Raw genomic sequence first — 21,679 nt, forward strand, 5'->3', positions numbered from 1 at the left:
AACATTTAAGATCTACTCCCTTAGCACCTTTCAAATGTCTGTCATCTTTAAGTAAGGAGGAGTAACACAAACATTAATATTACTTATTGGATCCTTATTATATGCCATCATTGCACAGAATGCTACATATATAGTAACTCATTGAATCTTCACAGAGCTCTTTGAGGCAGGTATTATCAACATCATCATCATCATTCCTGCTTTCTAGACGTGGTACTCTGAGGTTAAGTAACTCACATCATTTGCCCTGGGTCCTTCAGTGTGTAAGTAGTAGAACCCAAAGGCAAGCCAGACAGCCTGACTCAGAGCAGTGTTCTCTGCCAGCCTGAAGCCCAGGGCTTTGCAGTATAACATGTTTTCTCTGAGTGTTGAAAACCGGGCATTATTTTGGATCCCACGGTGCCCTGGAAGTCTAGTGACAGAAAAGAACAAAATCCAAAGAGCACTGAGAAATGGGCTTGTATCCCCACTCCTCCCTCCTTCCCTCCTTTTAGTCACTCAGCTATGAACTAGAAGAAGATTCTTACTGAAATTTACCACACATATGGGGCTGAGCTACATAGTGAGCCTGATGTTCCCACTGAGACTCAAGGTTCACAATTGTTCCTTAAAAAAGAGGCGGTGCCCAGGTGGCTCCGTTGGTTAAGTGTCCAACTCTTGATTTTGGCCCAGGTCGTGAGCTCAGGGTCATGAGATCAAGTCCCACACCGGGCTCCAAAATGAGCGTGGAGCCTGCTTGGGATCCTCTCTCTCCCTTTCTGCCCCTCCCCCCCTCAAAATAAATAAAATAAAAACATTAAAAAAAATAGATGGAGATAAACCTTCCTAGTAGTGTCTCCACTGAAGAGAACATATTTCCCCATTCCTTTCCAGACAGAGGGAGGAGACCAACCCATAGCTTGTAAGCAGACTGAATATGGGTTAATGTGGTTGAGGTATGATCTTCCATAGTCGAGTGAAAGGACATTAATACATTATTATGCTAATTTTCTTAGTATGCTAGTGTTTTTAATGACAATATCATTAAAGTTGAGTATAATTTTTTATTAGTAAAGACCTTTCATCATAGATGTAGTCTAAAACACAATTCCCTTTTTTTTCAATTCATGGTTAAATCAATGATAGCTATTTGGCAAAGGCTCAAAATGATCCCTGTTAACTTGTTTGTAATAGTATTTGATTTCTGTATGTGTTCAAACCTCCCAACAGGTACGTGTATGTATGTTTACTAATTGTAGCCAAGTGCATTTAAGCCCAGTGTTATTGGTGGGAAATGAAGCGTAAAACATGAAAAATGTATAATTATTAAGGGTTGAAATTATAGTTTTTAACTCCTTCCAGAAGAGGGATATTACGATGCAGCTTTGATTGTTTTTCATTTCAGATGAGTGAGGTTCCTAATTAAGTAAAATTCTTCCCTCTAATGGACATAAGTAAATTAACATATTGGTTCGCCTGTTAATATATGCTTTTCCATTGGACTCACGCTGTCCTCCCAATGCAGAGACGGGTAGCTTCTTCAGAACAAGATTAAAGAAAGCCCTTGGATATATCAGTGGGAGAACTTTGGTTGCTTTTCCTATTTTTCTCACCTAATTTTATAAATAAGGATCATAACAGTATCTAATCTCCATGGCATAACTTGTTCAACATTGAATGCATTTGCATGTGTATGTGTAACAGTTCTGTGGAATGCAGACCGTTAATGACCCTGACTTTTATTTTAGACGATCCATGGACACAAGGGACCAATCACTGCAGTGGCCTTTGCTCCTGATGGACGATATCTTGCCACCTACTCAAATACGGACAGCCACATTTCTTTCTGGCAGGTACGTGTAGATGCTACAGGGTCCTAGGGTATACTGTATGTTTGCTTTTGCTACGAAAGGCTTCCTGTTCTGCCTGCCCACCAGCCCTTCTGCCCGCCCTCCCCGCTTCTTTCAACAAATATCACATATTATTGCTGACTGCTTATGTGCTACATGCCAGCATGCAGGGTGCGCTGAGAATACCGTTAGCAATCTGGAGGTGGGGGTGGGGTCTGCTCTCACAGGGCTTGCAGTCTGTAAATAAGCAAGCAGTTACAATACAGAGGGGAGCCTGAGAACAAAGTTGTGGGACAGATTCACAGAGGAGGTGACATCCGAACTGAGACAGGGTCATGCTGAGTAAGGACTGGATGGTAAGAGGAGGACAGAGTGGGTATTTAGGGAGAGAAAGCAGGAGCAGCCTTTCAGTGGTAAGCCAGGGCACGGCATGCCTGGGGGCCTGGCCGGAAAGGCACGGGGCCAGGGAGGTGCTGCCCAAGGATTCGGGCAACCCCAGCAGGGCAGAGGCCAGGGAGAAGGCAGCGAGTAGTAGCTTCATATCCCGTTTATATTATCTCATCTGTTTGCGTTCTGAATTTCCCACATAATGCTCTTCATTCCTGAACTATCAAAACATTTTCAAAACCCCGAGCATCGGGACACCTGGCTGGTTCAGTTAAGTGTCCAACTTTGGCTCAGGTCATGATTCCGTGTTAGCGTGTTCGAGCCCCGTGTCAGGCTGTCTGTTGTTAGCATAGTGCCTGCTTTGGGTCCTCTGTCCCCCTGTCTCTCTGCTCCTCTCCTGCTGGTTCTTTCTCTCTCTCTCTCTCCTCTCTGCCTCTCAAAAATGAAATAAGCATTAAAAAAAATTTTTAAACAAAAAAACCAAAACCCCGAGATCATTGAGTGGCAGTTCATGAGGATGCCTATGTTTAATTGTGACTAAAATGCATATTAACTTTAAGCGCCTAATTTTTACAGTAGAACTTGTTTTATCCTCAAAAATTAATTTCCATTCCATCTTTTTAATTACCTTACTCCTGATAATTGGTAAAAAAAAAATTTAAACATTACCAACTCCCTCCCCGACGAAAAGCCAATTTAAAATTTTGTTATTACCTTTACTCTCCTAAGATGCACGTATGTTTTATGAGATTCAGTTTATTGCCTTGAAAGCTAAAAAAAAAAAAAAAAAAAAAAAAAAATTAAAGTTTAAATAAGACTTCAGCACAACTTGACGATGGTTTTTAAAAAATCAATAGCTAATAAAATGTAAAACAGATACAATAAATTGCTTAATTCACAACATACTATTAAACCTTGACAACTTCCAAATCTGTCACAGACTTTTCCCTACTTTTCATTTAATTTCGTTTTCCAGTTTGTTTTCTCATTATCTTTTCTCCCAGAATATAGCTCCCGCATCTTAATTGGCTCCTATTAAACTCTCTTCCTCGGTGGCCTCCCCGGTGCCCATATCCCCCAGTGGCTACCGTGGGACCTCTGGTTAGCGCTGCCAGCAGCCCCACGGTGAGCCCGTTAGGCATCCGTAGAGTGACCCTCGCACCAATGCTTCCTTAAAGGGTTTCCCCACCAAGCGTGTTTTCCACACGGTGGTCTCTGCACGCCACCTGTACTTTGACACACAGTTTCTGCTCTTCCCTGTGCCCTTGGAATCCCAGACGAGTGTTCACGTAAAGCTCCACATTCGTTCAAAACATCTTCTGGGCACCAAAGCGCCGGGTGCTGGCCAGTGCTTCAGGGGTACGGAGCCAGCCAGTCCCAAGTCCCTGCTTTCAAGGACCTTGTGTTTGTCCACGTTTTCTTCTTTGGAATAAACAAACACAAGTCTTTTTGGTTTTGTTCAACGTGACTTCCTCAGAACGTGAAATTTGTTATATAAAGGAACACCTCCTACCTTCGCCAGATTTGAAGCTGTTGCCGATATTTTCCTGAATTTCTGCGTGACGGATGTTTTTTCCCTTATCTAGCTACTCAAGGTTCCCTTTGGATGTGTTCATCCCTTCCTTGATTTTTTTGTTTTTTCTTTTTTTTTTTTTTTTAAATTTTTTTTTTTCAACGTTTATTTATTTTTGGGACAGAGAGAGACAGAGCATGAACGGGGGAGGGGCAGAGAGAGAGGGAGACACAGAATCGGAAACAGGCTCCAGGCTCTGAGCCATCAGCCCAGAGCCCGACGCGGGGCTCGAACTCACGGACCGCGAGATCGTGACCTGGCTGAAGTCGGACGCTTAACCGACTGCGCCACCCAGGCGCCCCTTTTGTTTTTTCTACTTGTATCCACATTCCTGCCTAGTGCACTGAAGGATTTATGGTTAGCATCCTTTCTTACCTCAGAGCTGAAGCTCATTCATTACGGAGATGGTAGCTTTGCGAGATACCTCTTCTCCTCCTCCACTTCCCCTCTTCGGGCTCCTGCTGCTGCCTCTGGGCTTTGCCGAGGACACTTGAACCCGTGCCTCTGCGTGTGGTGGTGCGTGCAGGGGGGCCACAGCGCACACGTGGGGGGTGTCCCACGCACAGAGCACGGGGACTGCTCAGGCAACACCCAGGTCTTTTTGCCTCTAAACCCAATGTCAGGATGGAAAATGCAACCCATGTCTTAAATTAATACCCAGTTTGGTCTTGAAATTTAAGCGGAAAGCACAGAAACGTGTCCGCTTTTATCAAGAAAATACAATAAAACCTCTTCCAGAGTATACATATAGGGGGGTTGATTTGAATTAAAGGGAGTCCAGAAAGCAATGGTGGATCTCCCACTGCTTTCCCAAAATAGGCTTTGCTGATTTATTTAGATACATATTGTTTAGTTCTAGTGATGTATGATGATACTTTTATATTATTCCAGTAAATGTACTGTAATATATTTTGAAAACTTAATGAAGTCTTATTAATACAGGACCTTACAAAAGCTATGAGCTATTAAAATCTTTGTTGAGAAATGAGTGTTAATGAGAAATATCGGTTGGATAATTACTCAAGTGAGACTTAGTAAAAGGTTTGTGTGCAGCATTACTTACACTGAGAATTGCATTAAAACACTTCCTGTTTTGATGAATTACATCTGTATGTGTTTCTATGTGTTCAGAAAATAATCTTCACGGGACTGGTTTGGCGAAGCATTCTTTCTAAAGGGAAGGGAAAAACCAACGTTGCATTTTTGTTATTTACAAACTCAGCTACTGAATGATGTCATCAAGCAGCCTTCTAAGCCCTTTGATTCTCCAGCTACATATTCCTCCACGTTGAATATTTCATGTCAGGGTATCTGTTCACATTTGAGCAAGGGGAATTGAGTAATGAAATCAAATACGGCCATGGTTCTCTCACCTGAATTTCACCACTATCCTCCAACTAGTGAATATCCTCTTTCAGAAATGCTAAAAATAAATTAGATGGATAGTGGTCTCACTTATTTTTATGTATTCCATCATAGAATGGAACACTATTCAGCCCTTTAAAAAGGGTGCTGTAGGGGCGCCTGGGTGGCTCAGTCGGTTGAGCGGCCGACTTCGGCTCAGGTCATGATCTCGCGGTCCGTGAGTTCGAGCCCCGCGTCGGGCTCTGTGCTGACAGCTCAGAGCCTGGAGCCTGTTTCAGATTCTGTGTCTCCCTCTCTCTGACCCTCCCCTGTTCATGCTCTGTCTCTCCCTGTCTCAAAAATAAATAAAATGTTAAAAAAAAATTAAAAAAAAAAAAAGGGTGCTGTAGGGGCATCTGGGTGGCTCAGTCAGTTAAGCATCTGACTTCGGCTCCGGTCATGATGTCATTCGATCCCCACGTCTGGCTCTGGGCTGACAGCTCAGAGCCTGGAGCCTGCTACCGATTCTTTGTCTCCCTTTGGATTCTCTGCCTCTCCCCCACTCACGTTTTCTCTGTCTCTCTCTGTCTCTCTCAAAAATAAATAAACATTAAAAAAAATTTTTTTAAAGGATGCTATAAATCTGTGGCCATTAGCATCAACATTTTGTTGAATGAAAAAGGCAGATTGTGAAACTGCCTTTTAATACGAGCCTATTTACGTAAAACTCCTTAAGTCTGCCTCTTACATGTACATATATTTGGAGGTCTAGAAAGAAGTTTACCAAAATGTTAGCGATTGTCTCTAGGAAGTAAGATTTGGGGGGATTTTTGCTTTCTCTCTTCTACTTCTCTTTATTATTTAAATGTTTCACAATGAGTATTTATTGTCCTTGTAATCAAGAAAAAATTCAGTGTTACCAAAAAATACTCTAATCCCAGGTAGTTTTTATTCATTTGAGGCTCAAACTGCCCTTTCCCATAGTTTGTAAGCCTGTCACTGGTCAAGAAAATACTAATATCCAATCACAAAATGGTTCATTGTCCCAGTGAGCGTTCTTTGGCTGAGCTTATTGGGAAGATGAATACTCACCCTTCCTACTTCAGGTTATCTGTCTTCAGAAGAGGTCACAGGGTAAGGATGGTCTGAGGAACAGCATGTTAGAGTGAACCTGAGGTCCTCGTCCTTCCAGGGGCACGCAGCTGTAACAGTGCTGCGCCGTGTGGAATTTCATTCAGCTGTTCCACCGCAGGAAGGCTGTGTGACCCTTCCGAAGGCATTTATCCATCAGTTTATCAATTGGCTCATCAGTCATTCATGGGATGGCTCAGCTCAGAAGGAGATGCCAGGCGCAATGATGGACTTCTTGTTGAAGTTTTCCATTGGTAGCATTTCTGTAAGGTACTCTGTCCCTCTCTCTTTGGCCCTCAACCCAATTCTTCTATGTGGCTAAATTTTGAAGGAAAGAAGTAAAAATAAGGAAGTGTCTGAGCCTATTGGGCACCCTTAGCATTTTGAGCCACCAGCAGAACTCGGGCGTCATCCATATTTTCATAGAAAATCCATAAAGAATGAAAACTCCTTTGTAGCTATTTATCAACTGAGAAATGAGATTTTTTTTTTTTTTTAAACACAGTATGCCTGTTGATACCAGTTAATTTTAACCACCAATTTTCTGGGTCATTTGGATCTGTTCTATTAAAGAACTCAATTATCATGTACTGTTACTTTCTGTACAAGCAAGAGCCATCAAATCACGCTCACCACCGTTATTCATATATAAAATATCTGGGAACCCTCAGAAAGCAACAAGACATTGATTTTTGTCTTGTATGGAGTTCTTGGGAAAAGGAAAGGAAGCAAGGAAAGAAGTTTTTGGAGAAGGACAGTAAGGTACTGTCTGACTTTAAATGTTAACTTTAACAGAAAGAGTTAATGATAACCATACATTTGGTTTTAAAATGTGACCTCGTACACTAGTGATTTTTTTTCACCTCTGTGTTGTGTTCGGCACTATTATTAATGCAGGAAAATCAGTAACATTAGTCATCTTAAAAGGGTTATTACTCAAGATGATTTAAATTGTGAAAATGTCAGTGGAGCCTGCATGCATCCTGCTAGAGATGCCATGATTTACGCCCTCTGACACCATCGTGCTGCTGAGAAGGGCCAGAAAAAAGAATGGCTTATATTTTGCACTGATCCAAATGCAGGGCATGGTATCAGCAATAACACATCTTAAATGTCCTAGGATTTGCCAAGGTTTCGTGTGTCAAGCATTTGTGTCCATAATCTGCATGCTTCACACAAAAACCCCAGAATCTTCTGCGTTTAGACAATGGTTATACTGGAGAGAAGAGTTGGAAATGAAAATTAGTGCAAAGAAGACTAATATTTTGGAGACCTCTTTTCTTACGTGCTCTACGCTTTCCATGTGATTTGCAATAGCACAAAAGATGTGTATGAAAAAGACGTCAAGTAGTATGTAGAATCTACCGGATTCCTGTGACCCCGTCGCTCAGGCTCCCTGAGATACCCGCCATTTAGTATTCACACTTTGACCGGAACGCATGGTTTTGTTCACGGGCCGTAATTTCCATGTTATTTTTCACCAATGTGGATGGATTAAGAGAATTTAACATTCAAATCCGATCCCCAAAAGCCACCCAAAAGCAAATCAGCTGATTAAAAACATATGGCCAATAAGGTGTTAAAAGTATTCTGCCTTCAGCGTGGCAGCGAAACAGTGAGCCACAGATACAGTGTTAAGATGCAATTGATTCTCGGTTTCCCCTTGGAAATGAACTAGAGATTTCCAGAGACTGAATTCCTTAAGGAAGCAGGTGAGGAGGGAAGTGTGGGTACCTGCGGAGGGGGGAGGGGGTTCCGTTTTGAGCTTTGATCCAGGCACGTGCCCACTTGGCTGCTTTTCCTTGAACAAGCGGTGAGTCCCCAGTCGAGTCTGGGCGGACTTGTCCTTCCCGGCTGCGGGGAGCACCGTGGCCACGCGGGAAGGGCCCACCATCGCCAGAGACTGTCGGGCCTGTTCAGTTACCATCGGGAGTTTAGCCCCCTCCTCAAAGACTGCTGGCCTTTCCTGCTGTTGGGTGCTCCCCACGGAGTGAAATTCCTGTGGGCGGATGCTTTCACGGTAACAGCATCGCAAGGGTTCCGGGTCCATGAGAGGCACCCCGCCCGGGCTGAGAACAGACTCTCAGCCCAGCCAGAGTCAGGGGCCGGCAGAGAGTGACCCGAGGCGTGAGTCACTCTACCCCGCCGCGCGGCAGGGAAGGGAGAGGGTTCTGTAAGTGACGCGCGTGCTCTCATGTCCCCGTGTCCCCCCAGATGAACACGTCGCTGCTGGGAAGCATCGGCATGCTGAACTCGGCCCCTCAGCTGCGCTGCATCAAAACCTACCAGGTGCCGCCCGTGCAGCCCGCCTCGCCCGGCTCGCACAACGCCCTCCGCCTGGCCCGGCTCATCTGGACGTCCAACCGCAACGTCATCCTCATGGCCCACGACGGGAAGGAGCACCGCTTCATGGTCTAGCGCTGGGGGCCGCTGCCCTGACCGCATCCGAGCCCCGTCCACTCTGGAGGCCGAGACTCCTCTGTCCTTACTCACCCGGATCGTTCCTCAGTGCCTGCCACGCCAGTGTCACCCCGGGGCGCGGCCGAGGCTGTGTCACTTTCACGTGGTCCTCGGGGGGCGGACCCCCCGCCCGTGTCCCCTGTGATCCAGAGGCATGCACACCCCACCCTGCAGGTGCGGCCCTTGTGTGGACATTAGGTCGTTTTCCCCCCTGGGGGGTGGGGGGTGCCCGCGGTCCCTAGGAGCACCCCTGTGGCTTGGTGCCCCAGAAGCCTCCAAATCAGTAAGCACTGTGATTGCATTCCCAGCCCAGATCAGCATTTTCCTAGAGCTAAACCCCACCTCTGAAGTGCTGCTTGACCCTGGTCGTTTGACATTGGGTTTTGACGTAATGTGGCAGTCCTAATTAGCGAACTTATTTCCCTTTGGATTTCCTAAAATACATTATTGTTTACCAAAAAGATTCTGTGTTTACATGGTTGGGTGTTTTTTTTTTGCCCCATGATTGCTAGGAAGCTCTTCAATCCAGTTTCCTAGGGTTTAACCCCTTGCTTCTTGATTAACACCTAACAGATTTGAGATCATTGAGAAAATATATTTTAAAAAAGAAAATACAGAAAAAAAGTTTCCCAGACAGCCTTCTAAAATGCCCATATCCTGCTTAATAATATATTTAGTAGTTTAAAATAAAAATCATCACTATTTATGATCTAGTTAATATAATTATCCAGTCACTATAATCTCTTAAATGGACTTTTATAATAAAGAATCGAGTTTGGAAGCATAGCATATACCTAAATAAGAAGTCCCTTGTGTCTGTTGCTAGAGGTCCTTTCAAGAAAGACCTTACCCCTTCCCTCCAGAAACCTTACAGACCCACAGTTCCCATGCCTACGACCTACGTCAGTTATCATGTAATAGTTACAATTTAGCCTTTGAACTGAGCAATTAAAGGAAAACTAAGACAGCATTTCTTTTACACAAGTATCCTAGAAAAATGGTACCCAAGACACAAGCATTCAGGAGTATGTAGAAAATGCGAGGGCTCTCAAATAATTTGAGCAAACATTGCAGTGAGGGTGTTCATTACATTTCCAAGTAAGCTTTAACTGGGTTGCTCTCTTCTTATGTCAAATTATGCTGATTCTCAGTAATGGAAAAAAAATCCACAAAATAATATTTTGTATGAATTGCTCCTAACAAATCTTGATCTGTACATAGCTGGGGATTTGGTTGTTTGGTTGGTTGTTGATTGGTTGCTTAGGTGGGCACAATGGTTTATTAAGTGCAAACACAGAAAATGATTTATTCACAGAAAAGATGCGAAGTTTACAGAGGAACCAAAATGGCAATGGGAGCATTTAATTGGAAAAGCGTATATTGTCAAGAGTTTATGTAACCTAGGGGAAGAAAAAAAAAAAAAAAAAAAGGATCACAGTCCAGGAACAGATACATCTGTTACTGAAACGGATTTTTAAAGAACATGTTAAGAAATTAAGACCACCGGAACGTCTCTTTCCTATTGATACGAAGTACGTTATTTCCATTGGTGGGCAAACCTCTCCTGTTCGTTGGTTTTAGACTTTGGGTGTTCTTTCAAAAGTGAATTTATGCCACATGCATGTACATTGTATTTATAAAGATTATATATGTAGTTTCCAAGGAAGAAACAAAGAACTATATACAGCGTAGGCTCTCTTTGTCTGGTGAATATGCTGTTGTGTTCGATATAGATAGAGAAACCTGAGGTAAACAAAAGGGGCACATGGTTTTTCCAGCGGGCTCCTGAGTCTTCTCGATACCCAGCACGTGTTTACTTGGTAAACTTAAATAGGGACTAATTTATTCTAGACTACAAAGTTGTTTTGGAATGATGAAGTAAAAGAATAGAGAGATTTGTAAAACAAAATGCACTGGGGAAAAGATGTGAGATGGTAGGCAGGCCACCAAATACACGATGAACCGCTCCGCAGAAATCTGGAACAAAGCAGAGCCGTGAGGGCCTGGGGTAAAAACAATCTGGGCAGTGAGCATGGGCCAGCCTGTCCCACATTCTGCCTGAAAAGACAGCCAACATCATTGGCCAGTAGAACATCACTCTTACAAAACTTGGGTGGATGATGTTGGATGGCTCGACATCTCTAACTGCTGAGTGGATATTTGCATTCTTGTTAACACAGATCTCCCCTTGGCTATTTTGACAACTCTAGTCCCAGACTTCATCGCAGCTTAGACTTCTCAGCACTGAGGTAAACTTTGTATCGTCATCCCAGTGTATGCTTTTTAGTGTTCTGTTGATTTCGGTGGCACTGTATTTGGACCCATCCTTGTACGTGTGGAGACATACGTGGCTTCACTGGTAGTTTAAAATGCAGTGATTGAACTGTGTACAGCGAGTGAATTAAAATGTCTGCCTCTCAAGACATTGCCACTTAATAGACCCTATATGTTCTGAACGCCCCTGTGTACATATGTGTGTTAAATAAAACTGAATTGTACTGAAGATTGTTTTTCTCATTAAAAACATTGTTCACTCTTCTTAAACATTCTCAGTTGAAATCCATATCCCCCTTCCCCCCCATCCCGCCTACTCGGGTACCAAATTAAGCCTTCTATTTCTATGTAATTATTCACTTCCCTGGAGAGCTAGCTTCAGGAAAGGCTAACTTGTCACAAAGGACGGTAGAACACTCCAGAAGGAAGAAAGACACTTCCAAAGTGTGAGGGAAACAACTCAACAGCACCCTCTGTGGTTTGGGCAAGGGAATTGCATGCATGTTCCTTTAACTTTACCTCAAGTTGCTCCTAAACGGACTGTGAATTGTACCGTATTCTATTCCGTCAGATTTTGATGACGTGGTTGACTGCCATGGATGGGGAGCGATGGACGGAGATGATTAAATTCATTTCCTTTAAGAGTCAGTTTGGAGTTGAATTTGAATCCCTGGGGTAATGGATGTAATTGGTTTTCAGAAAAAGCAAGAGTAACAAAACAGGTCATCGTCGCTCAGAGAGGGTTATACGTACAAGTGGCGAGTGTGCTTCTTTACCTTTTCACATAAGAACGTAGAACACCTTAAATTGAACCAGTCATCAGGTAGCAGTATACTTTTCCTTCAGAAATAGATAGACATGAAGGGAACTGACTGCCACATCTTCAGCCCTGTTCAGATGCCCAGTGTCCATCCCAGGAATTGCTTTAACGTCTCCTGGTGGCTTAAGTGTGTCCTTATAGGGAAAATAGGGGCAGTCCCGGTCCTGTATGATTGGTGATCACATAAACTGATCAAATGTGGAAAGGGCATGACATTAATAGGAAGGTAAAGCCAAGCAGTGCTGGATGAACTTTCACCTTTCACCCCTTCGGCTGACTGACAGAGCTGAGTGTTGAAGAAAATCAATACTTTGGAGCCAGGAGGGAAATATTTCCAACCTCTAACTAGAGAATGTATTTTGACAAGGCCAAGATAATCCAAGCTGCACAGGAGAAAGAGAAAAGAAGACTCATTTTTAAAGCTTGACACTTCAAGGTGTTTTTGTACAATGGTTTAGAGATCGTCAATACATACAAATACCAAAGGTCAGAAAGAAAAGCCAGAAGAATTTCAAAAATTAGATGTTCAGTTCTTTTTGCTGTTTACAAACTAAAAAAAAAAAAAAACAAAAACAAAAGAAAGACGGCAGAGAGGTGTGTGCCTGTAATTGTTGTTTAAATGAACCGAGCTCACAACGTGTGCTTGGAGGTTATCATCCCTCTTTAATCAAACCTTACATTTTCTCGAGGCAGCACTATAAACATCGAATGCCTAAAAAGGTGTTTAGGCTTCTTGTTTCTGTACATTTTTTTTCAAAGACCTGAATCGTTTTTTGAGTAGTTACACCGTTTGGGGGGCACATCTCGGAATCTTGATTTTTGGATTCACGTTGATCCTGCCAGGATGGACTGGTAAATCTTAGACCCTTCTTCGTATTTGGATCATTATTTGCATGAGAAAAGAGTTCATGTGCCTACTGAACTTGAGTTGTTTCTAGTTGTCCTAGTCCCTTTAAGCAAATTACTAATAAAAGTATTCTAATTAGTGCCCTGCTGAGTGAGAGGCTGACACATCTCTAGGAAGAAGGTTAGCAATTCGCTCCACTCTTACCAGCAAGATTAGATCCATTCATTCTGTGGACAGATGCCTCCATCAAACAGATATAGATTCTTTTCTTTCCTACAGATAAGAAGATGAAGTCGAAGGGTGACCATACCTTCCAGCCAAGCTCAGGACAAAGGACTCCTGAGTACTCTAAGTATCTAACCCTGTTTTCTCATGCAGGTGCAACAGAAGGCATGCCATAAACATATGCTAATTGTGCATTAAAGTAACAGTGAAAATATGGCCTTAATTTGTATGCCCTCTTTCTCATTAAAAAATTCCACTCTGTTCTGAGAAGATAGGTCTGGCTGGAGATTTTAAATTTTATGTTTCAAAAGGAGGACAGAATACTGAGGCCAAGAGTCCTCAGTGTTCTGAATCTCCCAGAGAAGGGCAGGAACCTAGCACACGCCTGATTTGCAGTAGGTTATCAAGTAAATCTGTATTGCACTTGTTAAATCCATGAGATGATGCCTGTAGAAGGCTTGTTATGACACCAAGTGGGGTGCCTGGGTGGCTCAGTCAGTTAAGTGTCCACTCTTGGATTTCGGCTCAGGTCATGATCTCACAGTTCGTGAGTTTGAGCCCCACATTGGGCTCCGTGCAGACACTCTCCCTCTCTCTCTGCCCCTCCAGAGTGTGTTCCCCCTCTCCTCTGTCTCTCTTGAAATAAACTCTAAAAAAGAGTGACACGTAGTAAGCATGTGAGATGATAATTTTTAGTAGATGTGTAGAAGTCCTTCCTTATTGAACATAAACAAGATTGGAAATTATTTATGTTCTTTGGAAAATAGTTGGACTTTTGTGTCTTTATCTGGACTCTAATAATAGGTCTGGACATTTACCCAAAGGATTGTCTGTGTGGTTCTCCCTGAATTCACCAGGTCCTTCACCATGTTGCTGTGTGTGACTGTCTTCTCCCTAAAACTTGCAGACACTGACAAGTCCCAAAATACGTGCCAGTGGATGGGACCACTTGATTATGGGTGTTGGAAGTTATAACTGAATCCTCAAAAAGAAAGTAGTTCATATTAAATTTAGACTCACATTGTCATCCAGGATGACGTTGATTACTTATATGAATATCTTCAAAATATACATCTATGAAAATTGAACAAGACTGTGGACAAAGTATCATAAGGTAGGTTTCATGGAATCCCCAAAGCCCAGGAAACTGAAGGTTTAGGTTCTATTGCCAACATCTTGTTTTGACTAGTATCAAAATGACTTAGCCCTTCAGTTTACCCAATTGTGAACTGTATGGTCTAAAACTTTACCCACCCAGTGGCACTTGAGGTTTTGGTGGTTGATGGATTTCTGGATAAATTTATGGATAATTGGAAGATCCTGCAATGAAACATTTTTATCCATTTGCAAGCTTTTACTGAATCTTAGTATATGCCAAACATAGGTTCTATATTCTGTTTTCCTCACTGATGAACTCACAGGCTAGCAAAGGCCACCACACTATGGAACAAGTGCCAAAAACAAATGGGAAAGAGCGATGAGAACATTGGAAGTGATTCATTCTCATACGTTAGCATCAAGTTAGGGCTTCTGAGAGGAAGTATTTGGACTGAGTCTTGAAGAACAAATAGAAATTAATTAGAAGGATGGAAGGGATGTTTTAAGGTAGGAATTTCTGGATGTCCAAAGTAGTATGTGATCTGGACAGACATGAGTTACTTCAGACTTACAACCTGACAGGCACCGGTGGGCACTACTGGGGATCCAGGGGGCTCTTCACCTGCGGCTGTTACCGCACACACAGAAAACAAGACGTCTAAGCCAAAGGACATTTGAGAGCTAGAAGGCAAAAACACAAAAAATTTCAGCAAAAACCCTAATAAAAGATTTCTCTGACTGTTGCTAGTTCTCCAGGTCTCATTTTCTTTAAAAAAAAGAAAAGGGTTATTTTTGTTTTAAAAATAAGTTCTGCATCCCCCTGAGGCTGTGTTCTAGCCTCCCGGGAGCATGGTGTGTGGGATGCTGGCCACAAATGGTGCCCGGATGCCCTTTCTCCAGCTCCCACCCTGGGGCTGAAGCATTTAGTCTCCCACTGCTGGGGGTGTTGACATCTCATGTTGAGTTCTGGAGATTCCCTACAACCCGGGAGCCCTTTCACCCATGGTCGTACTCCCCATCCTGGGGGCAACCACATCCATGATTGTTCCAGAAGGAGCTGTAAAGGCTCAGCTCCAAGCTCCACTTGAGAACACCATTGAAGGGTCACCTAGCTCCAGCACTCCCCTCCAGATAGGCCGAAGCCCTCACTGAACTCAGCTGCCCTCACTCCCTAAGTGTGACTGCTGAGAACATCGTTCCATACACATCCCATGTGCAGATTTCCACCTCAAGGTCTGCATCCCAGAAAACCCAACCCAGGACAGCTGGGACCAAGAGTGGTACAAGAAAACAGGATCTTGGAGAACAAACAGGGAATTTGGGAACTGGGTCACTCACTGAGCCGTTAGCAAGGAGGACCCCTTCAGCAGCAGGAGGTGATCACAGATGCAACCGTTAAAACTTTCCTGAATGATGAATTGGGACAGTGTACTGGCGGAAGTGTATGTGCTAGAGGGTGTGGTGTGGCAGGCATTTGAGAAGTAAGGGAAGATAGAAATTATGAAGACAATGGACTTGGATGGCTGTGCTGGGCACACTAGAAAAAGACAATGAAAAGCTAAGGGTGATTAATCACCAATTAAAGGCTAAGTATGAAAGCTGGAGAGACTCCTTGGCAGGATCTAAAGCAAAGCCTCATCTTCTGCAGCCAAGCATAAGCTGAGAATCAGGCCCAGGACTTATTTGGTGAGGCAGAACTCCACAGGAGGCTAAAGCCTTGGCCTCCAAAGGTCTGCTACCCCAAGGTCAGAGCCCTAATTGAGACGGATGGGGCTATCTGGGTTGATGCACTTGAACAACCTTGAATCCTCAGATTCCAGTAAACCTGCCTAAGTGGCCCACCGCTCTCTTATTTAAAGCAAATACTTACCTTTTGCTGGAGGGCAGTGCAGAGGCCTCTTCCTTGCAAAAAAACACATGCCCAGGCCCACCGTGTGGAAGTGTTGGTCCTGTTAGGGGAGGAAAAGAACCAAATCCCCAAGGGGCTATAGGACTGAGCCAACATCTACCTGCAGGAACTGGGTGGATTCTGGGACTGGATTTTGAGCCGCTATGTCAAGGGGAGACAGAATATAAAGTGAGACAAGAAAGAGTTTATTGACTGGGGTTAAATACTCTGGCAAGGACCAGGGACAAGGGGCCTAACCCACTGCTCAGCCTGAAGAAAAGGAAGGCCGATACAAGTCAAGAAGAAATGCCAGAACTGTCCTGGCAGATGGTGGAGGAAAGAACCAAAAAGCTCAGAGTGCCGGAGTAGACATGTAAAGTCAGAAACCCACCAGATGACTGCCCTGTGAGAGAGGCCGGAGGACATTGTGTTTACCAAGCAATAAGGAACATGCTGGTGGGAACAGCCCCAGCGTCACTGCAGGCCAGGGCCGGGAGTAGAAGGTGCCCCTGATAACAATGGAGGGTGATAGGATCCTGGGGTAATAGAGATCCAAGCAGCAAGGTTGAAGCAGTAGCCAGAGGGGCCTGACCTGGAGAGATCTTTGGAAATGATTAATAAAACCTGTCATTCCTAGGGCAGCCATCAAGGGTTCAATCTATCCAACCCAGGGAAATCAAGGAAGGATAATAGCAGACTGAAGCCACCTGCCCCAGTAAAAAGTCAAAATCCCTTGCCTAGTCTGTACACCTGAAGGGGGTGTACAAAGGAGAGGCGATAGAATGGGTATCAGTGGTGGCTTCCAGACCAGCTGCAGCATCAGGACTTGTGGTTTGTCCCATTCGTATTTCTTTCACAAGTTCTCTCCAGAATCCTGGAAGAGCTCCTCCCAGGATTTCGTCAAAGGAAGTACATCTTCGTGGGGCAGAGGGTGACTATAGTGGGTACCAGGAGCCTCGGTACCAGGCTGTTGGCGGTTGGCATCTCTCAGCTGGGTCTTTCTGCAGGAAGCGCTTCCACGAGCCACTTTTCTCAGGGCCACACGCCCCTTCCCCAAGGCAGCTGCATCCAATAATTGGTCAAGAGGCTACAAAGACTCCACCTTCCTTGCCTCAGTTTGTGATGTCTCCGAAAGTCCAGCCCAGCTTCCCGGCTCCCAGGAATTGGCTGAGACCCCTGTCACCACTGCGTGGTGGCCCAGCTTCTCTCTGCCCATTCGTGCCTCCTGTACCCAGGCACATGCCAGGAACTCCTCTCAAATCTGTCTCAGGGTCTCCTTCCCAGGAAATGAACCTGCCTAGGTCCAGTCTGGCTCTGCCACTTACTGACTAAATAACGCCATGAGGGCCCGTTTTCTCATATGCAGAACGGGAATAATGGCCATACCTACCTCATGGTCTTGTTATAAAGATTAGAAGAGTTCAGATATGTAGAACACTTAGAACAGTGTCTGGCACATAGTAAGTATTCAGTAAATGCTAACTCGGCCACTGTCATCATCTTAAGGTATAACTATGAGATTTTCAGGACTCCCACTTCATTTCCTGCCTGTGTTACGGGAAGATACGCTTTTCGGCTAATTGTTTTCCTGTGGCTCATTCCTTTCTTCAACCCAGATCAAAGTGCTTACTTTTCAACAGTAAGGAGGAAAGGTGGAAGGGAACTGGTATTTCTGAGCACTTATTTAGTACCAGATGCTGCACTAGCTGCCTTCATGATTCTGCTCAGTTCTTAATCCTAGAAGCCGTGAATTATTATCTCCCTTTCACAGATGAAAAAATTGCCGGTCATCTAAGATAAGTGACCAAGATCCCACAGCTAATAAAAGGCATATGTAGTATGTAATAGTTGAGTCTCAGACTCTGTCACCAAAGTCCAGCCTTCTCTGTTCTTCCGGAGTCCCTCAGGTGACAGAAGATGAGGAGGCAGCAGAGGGCTGGCCAGCCACTGCCTTGGAAACAGAAGGGAATGTGGTAGAAAAGAAAAGGGAATTCGTTCATTTACGCCATTAAAGCCATCATTTTTTCCCCTGTCCCTGGATTTACGGTCATTGTGCCCCATTTTAGAAGGACGGGAATTATGTTGACTCTCAGTTGTGAACACTATGACTCTTGTACCATGAAGTGGTTGAGTTAAAATGCATGAGCTTTGTAATGTACTACATTCCATGGAGTGATTTTGTTGTAACCCGGGGACCAGGTTTTTCCTCCTGTGAAGTGGGTACCTTTCAAAAGTAGAATCGGACCTACAGAGATGGGTCCTCGTTCTCACGGATGACGTGGTAGCACTTGGTGCTGTGGGCACCTCCTTGAACTGCTCTCTGTCCTTGCCTCTGTGGGGCCACGTCTCTCTGCCCTTTCCTCACGGCCGATTTTGCTGCCATTTCTTCTTCCGTAGGATACTCTTCTCTGGACAGCCATTTTCTAACAAGTTGAGAGTCATGGAGATATATAAAATATACTCCACACACTTCAGATTTTAAAAATGGAATAAAAACATCAAGTTTTTAGGGCACCCCCCCCCCCCACAGGTGACTTGAACTCCCATCTAGACAGAGGAAGGACAAAACTTAATTACACCACATGGCCAACATTCACCAAAGAGGACTCCCTGCCAGGACAGGGGCCACTCTAGTCTCTATTGTCACATATTGGGTTTTCATAGCCTAGGCTCCCCTATCCCTGATGATCTCATTCCAGGAAATATTAGAACGTACCAGAATTTTCTAGAGCAAACCAGAAAGCACCACCATGCTCACATCCATTTGCCCCAAAGTTGCCACTAGAGCACGTGCCAGACCCTGACCCCATGACACACAAATCTTAGGTCTCTTTCCTAATGAGTCAAGAGGTCCTCCTGCAAGGTCCAGATGGGTTATCGCCAGAATATCTGCTTCTGTATCACCCAGTTTCTCCCCAGCCCTCATGCTTAGCTTTCCGTTTGTTATTTCCAAACTTTTGAGTGGAAGGCGTTGAGGAGGCTTCCAGAAACATCAACAAATGATAAGCTGAAATTTACCATTCAGCTTGCTGCTAAATTTCTTACCAGGTAGAGCAGAGGTGAATTAGATAAACCTGATATAATCCTAATTCTCTGATACAAGAAGGACCCATATCAGGCATAAGGAAAGACCGACTTCTTATCCCTATATTCTTAGTGAAAGGTATTGGCTGGATCTTTAAATAAAGGAATTTGAAGGGAGAAGTAACATTTACAGAGACCATGTTAGGCATTAGACATACATGATTTCATTTAAGCCTCTCAAAAACCCTTCTATTGGTTAGAAAACGGATACACTGCCAGGTTAAGTAGCTGGCTAAAGTCACACAGATAGTTAGAGGTGGAACTAGAGTTCAAATCCAAAGTGCTCTTCCCTCCCCATTGATGGATGGTATCATCAAGACCAGCTTTATCGTAGCTGAAGAGACATGCTTCATTCTCATACTGACCTCAGTAAAAAACCAAGGACCTCAAAACTCAATCTTCATTTATTCTGCAATGACTCATTGAATGCCTATTATTTTCCAGGCATTTCTAGGGAAGGCTAAATTAATACAGCCCAGGCACCACGTCGCTTATGCATCTCAAAAGCTATCTGCTAATGTAATGTATTTGTGAAGCCCATTATACATAGTGCGTGCACACACCCTCCCACCCACCCACCCACTCCCTCCCCACCCCCCCCCACACACACACAGCCCCTTCCTTCAGGTGATGTAACTTAGAGCAGCCCTCACTGACTGTGCTCAGCCAGTGTCCCCAGAGTATACATACACAGCCACTGGCTTCCCAGTGGCCTCCCCTCACTGACAGGGACTCCGTCTCCTTTCTTCAGTGCCTCAGGCTGTGCTCCCCTGGATCCCAGTTGTCCAAGCCCCTCTGGTCCCTGACTTCATTTCTTTCCTTTCCTCTCCCAGTTCTTGTCCCCAGAGCCTCGTTCCCAGGACCTAGTGATATGATAGGAGCTCAGAGGAAGAAGGAAAAGAGAAGGAAACACATATCTGGCCCGGGGAGTGTGTCCTTTTGATTATAGAGTGATGAGACTGGTGAACCACTGAGACAAACATTCATTTAGATACACACATTCTGGCAGATTTGACTGAAAATCAAACTCATTCATGCATTTGGTGGATATTTATTGAAGATCTACCATGCATCAGGCAGGTGAACGAGGTATTGGGATGACAGTGGAAAGTGGAGCAATCATGGTATCTGCCCGTCTTGGGCTCACATTCTACTGGCGCTGGATCGGGGCCGTGGGGCAAGAGGGTAAAGTGAGCACAGACTCCGGAAGGAGCTGTGAAGAAAGGCAGGAGGAGCCTAAGACCTACTAGCCCAGGGCTGGGGTGGCAAAGTCAACTGGAGGGCTCTAAAGGAAGAGAAGGAGGCAGATATCAGAGGGCATTTGGGAAAGGGAAGACTTTCTAGACGAGGAAGTAGCCCGTGTGCAGTCGCCAAGGCAGAAAGTCTGTAGGCGGTGGCCAAAGGGCCGGGAGTCTAGATTGTGCAGAATCGCACAGGCCAAGATCAGAGGTGTTCTCAGGGGATTCAGTGGCCACATTCAAAAGCTGGAAGTTGGGAGGTATGATATGATTTAGCTAGAGAACGAACACTCAGCTGCCATGTAGAGAATGGGTTGGGGGTGGGTCAGGGAGCAAAGTGAAAGTGGCGTATTATCCACATTTTGTAACAATATCACCACAAACATCATGATGGAAAACACTACACATTCATGGATCTTACACTTCCTGTGCACCAGGAATCCCCACATGGCTTACCTGGAACCTCTGCCTCGGGTCTCTCACAGGTTGTGATCAAAGTGTTGACTGGGGCTGTGCTCTCATCCAAGCCTTTATAGGAAAGAATTCACGTCCAAACTCACATGGCGATTGGCAAAATTCCGTTCCATCTGGTTGTGGCATTGAGGGCCCTATTTTCTTGCTCCCCGTCACTGGAGACCCTGGCAGGCTGTTAGCCAGAGCCTGCCCTCCACGCCCTCAGGCTTCCTGCAGTTCTCTGTCATGGGGGGTGGGATGGGGGTCTCCCAACATGGCTACATTGCACAGATGGTGGCATTATGGCTGGACCTCAACAGATGAATCAGAGTCGCCTAGGGTAGAAGAACATTCAGGCAAAGGGAGATCATGAGTGAAGGCCCAGAGGTATAGAAGTGGATGGTATTTCCAAGGGACAGTAAATGTAGCCAACTGCTTACCCAAAAGCCATTTTCCCCTTTCTTCCCTGATAAATAGGCCTGGATTTGGTCCTGTTCATCACACCACATGACCCTGTGCTTAGGGTGAAATCTCTTATCAGCCTTGGGGATTGAAGGTTGATTGATTTAAGCCAATAATGCTAATTCAGTTCCTAGTGGTGGTTAGGTAAGGTCTTAATGCCTTTCTGGACAATGAAATGTGAGTGGGAAGTTTGGGAGGGGAGTGTTCTTGGGAAAGGTTTTCCTCCTAGATAGAAAGGAGACATTCAAGTAGAAGTTTCCACCTGTGGAATTGGCTGGGTGAGTTTGTGATACTTGGGGCCATATTGGAACCCACCGAATGCCCAAGTCAACCCACTGGGGATTGCGGAGCAGAAAGAGGGAGAACACTGGAGTCTTTGGAGACGCCACTGGGCTTCTAGAAGAGCCAATGCTGCAGTTGCCTACCTCTGACTCTCATTGTATGATGTAATTGACTTCCCCACGGGTTATGCCATCTACAGCCAAAGCCTGAAAACAGACCACACCTTGTCCAGTGACATGGCAGGAAATGACACCAGATGCGTGAGCAGAGGCCAGTGTGAAGAT

At 44.6% G+C, this 21,679-nt stretch overlaps 1 protein-coding gene across 9 annotated transcripts in view; it reads left to right on the plus strand.

Moving 5' to 3' along the window:
* The window catches only part of WDR7 (WD repeat domain 7), a 358,314-nt gene extending 347,087 nt beyond the window's left edge, over positions 1-11,227 (plus strand). For all 9 annotated transcript variants that reach the window (XM_045457399.1, XM_045457394.1, XM_045457401.1 and 6 more), the window contains 2 exons: positions 1,728-1,832; positions 8,479-11,227. In XM_045457399.1, coding sequence (XP_045313355.1) covers positions 1,728-1,832; positions 8,479-8,682 — 309 coding nt within the window. In that variant the 3' untranslated portion in view covers positions 8,683-11,227. The remainder of the gene's footprint in view (positions 1-1,727; positions 1,833-8,478) is intronic.
* Positions 11,228-21,679: the final 10,452 nt, after the last annotated feature.

The sequence above is a fragment of the Leopardus geoffroyi genome, chromosome D3 (assembly GCF_018350155.1).
Source record: "Leopardus geoffroyi isolate Oge1 chromosome D3, O.geoffroyi_Oge1_pat1.0, whole genome shotgun sequence".
Lineage (NCBI taxonomy): Eukaryota > Metazoa > Chordata > Mammalia > Carnivora > Felidae > Leopardus > Leopardus geoffroyi.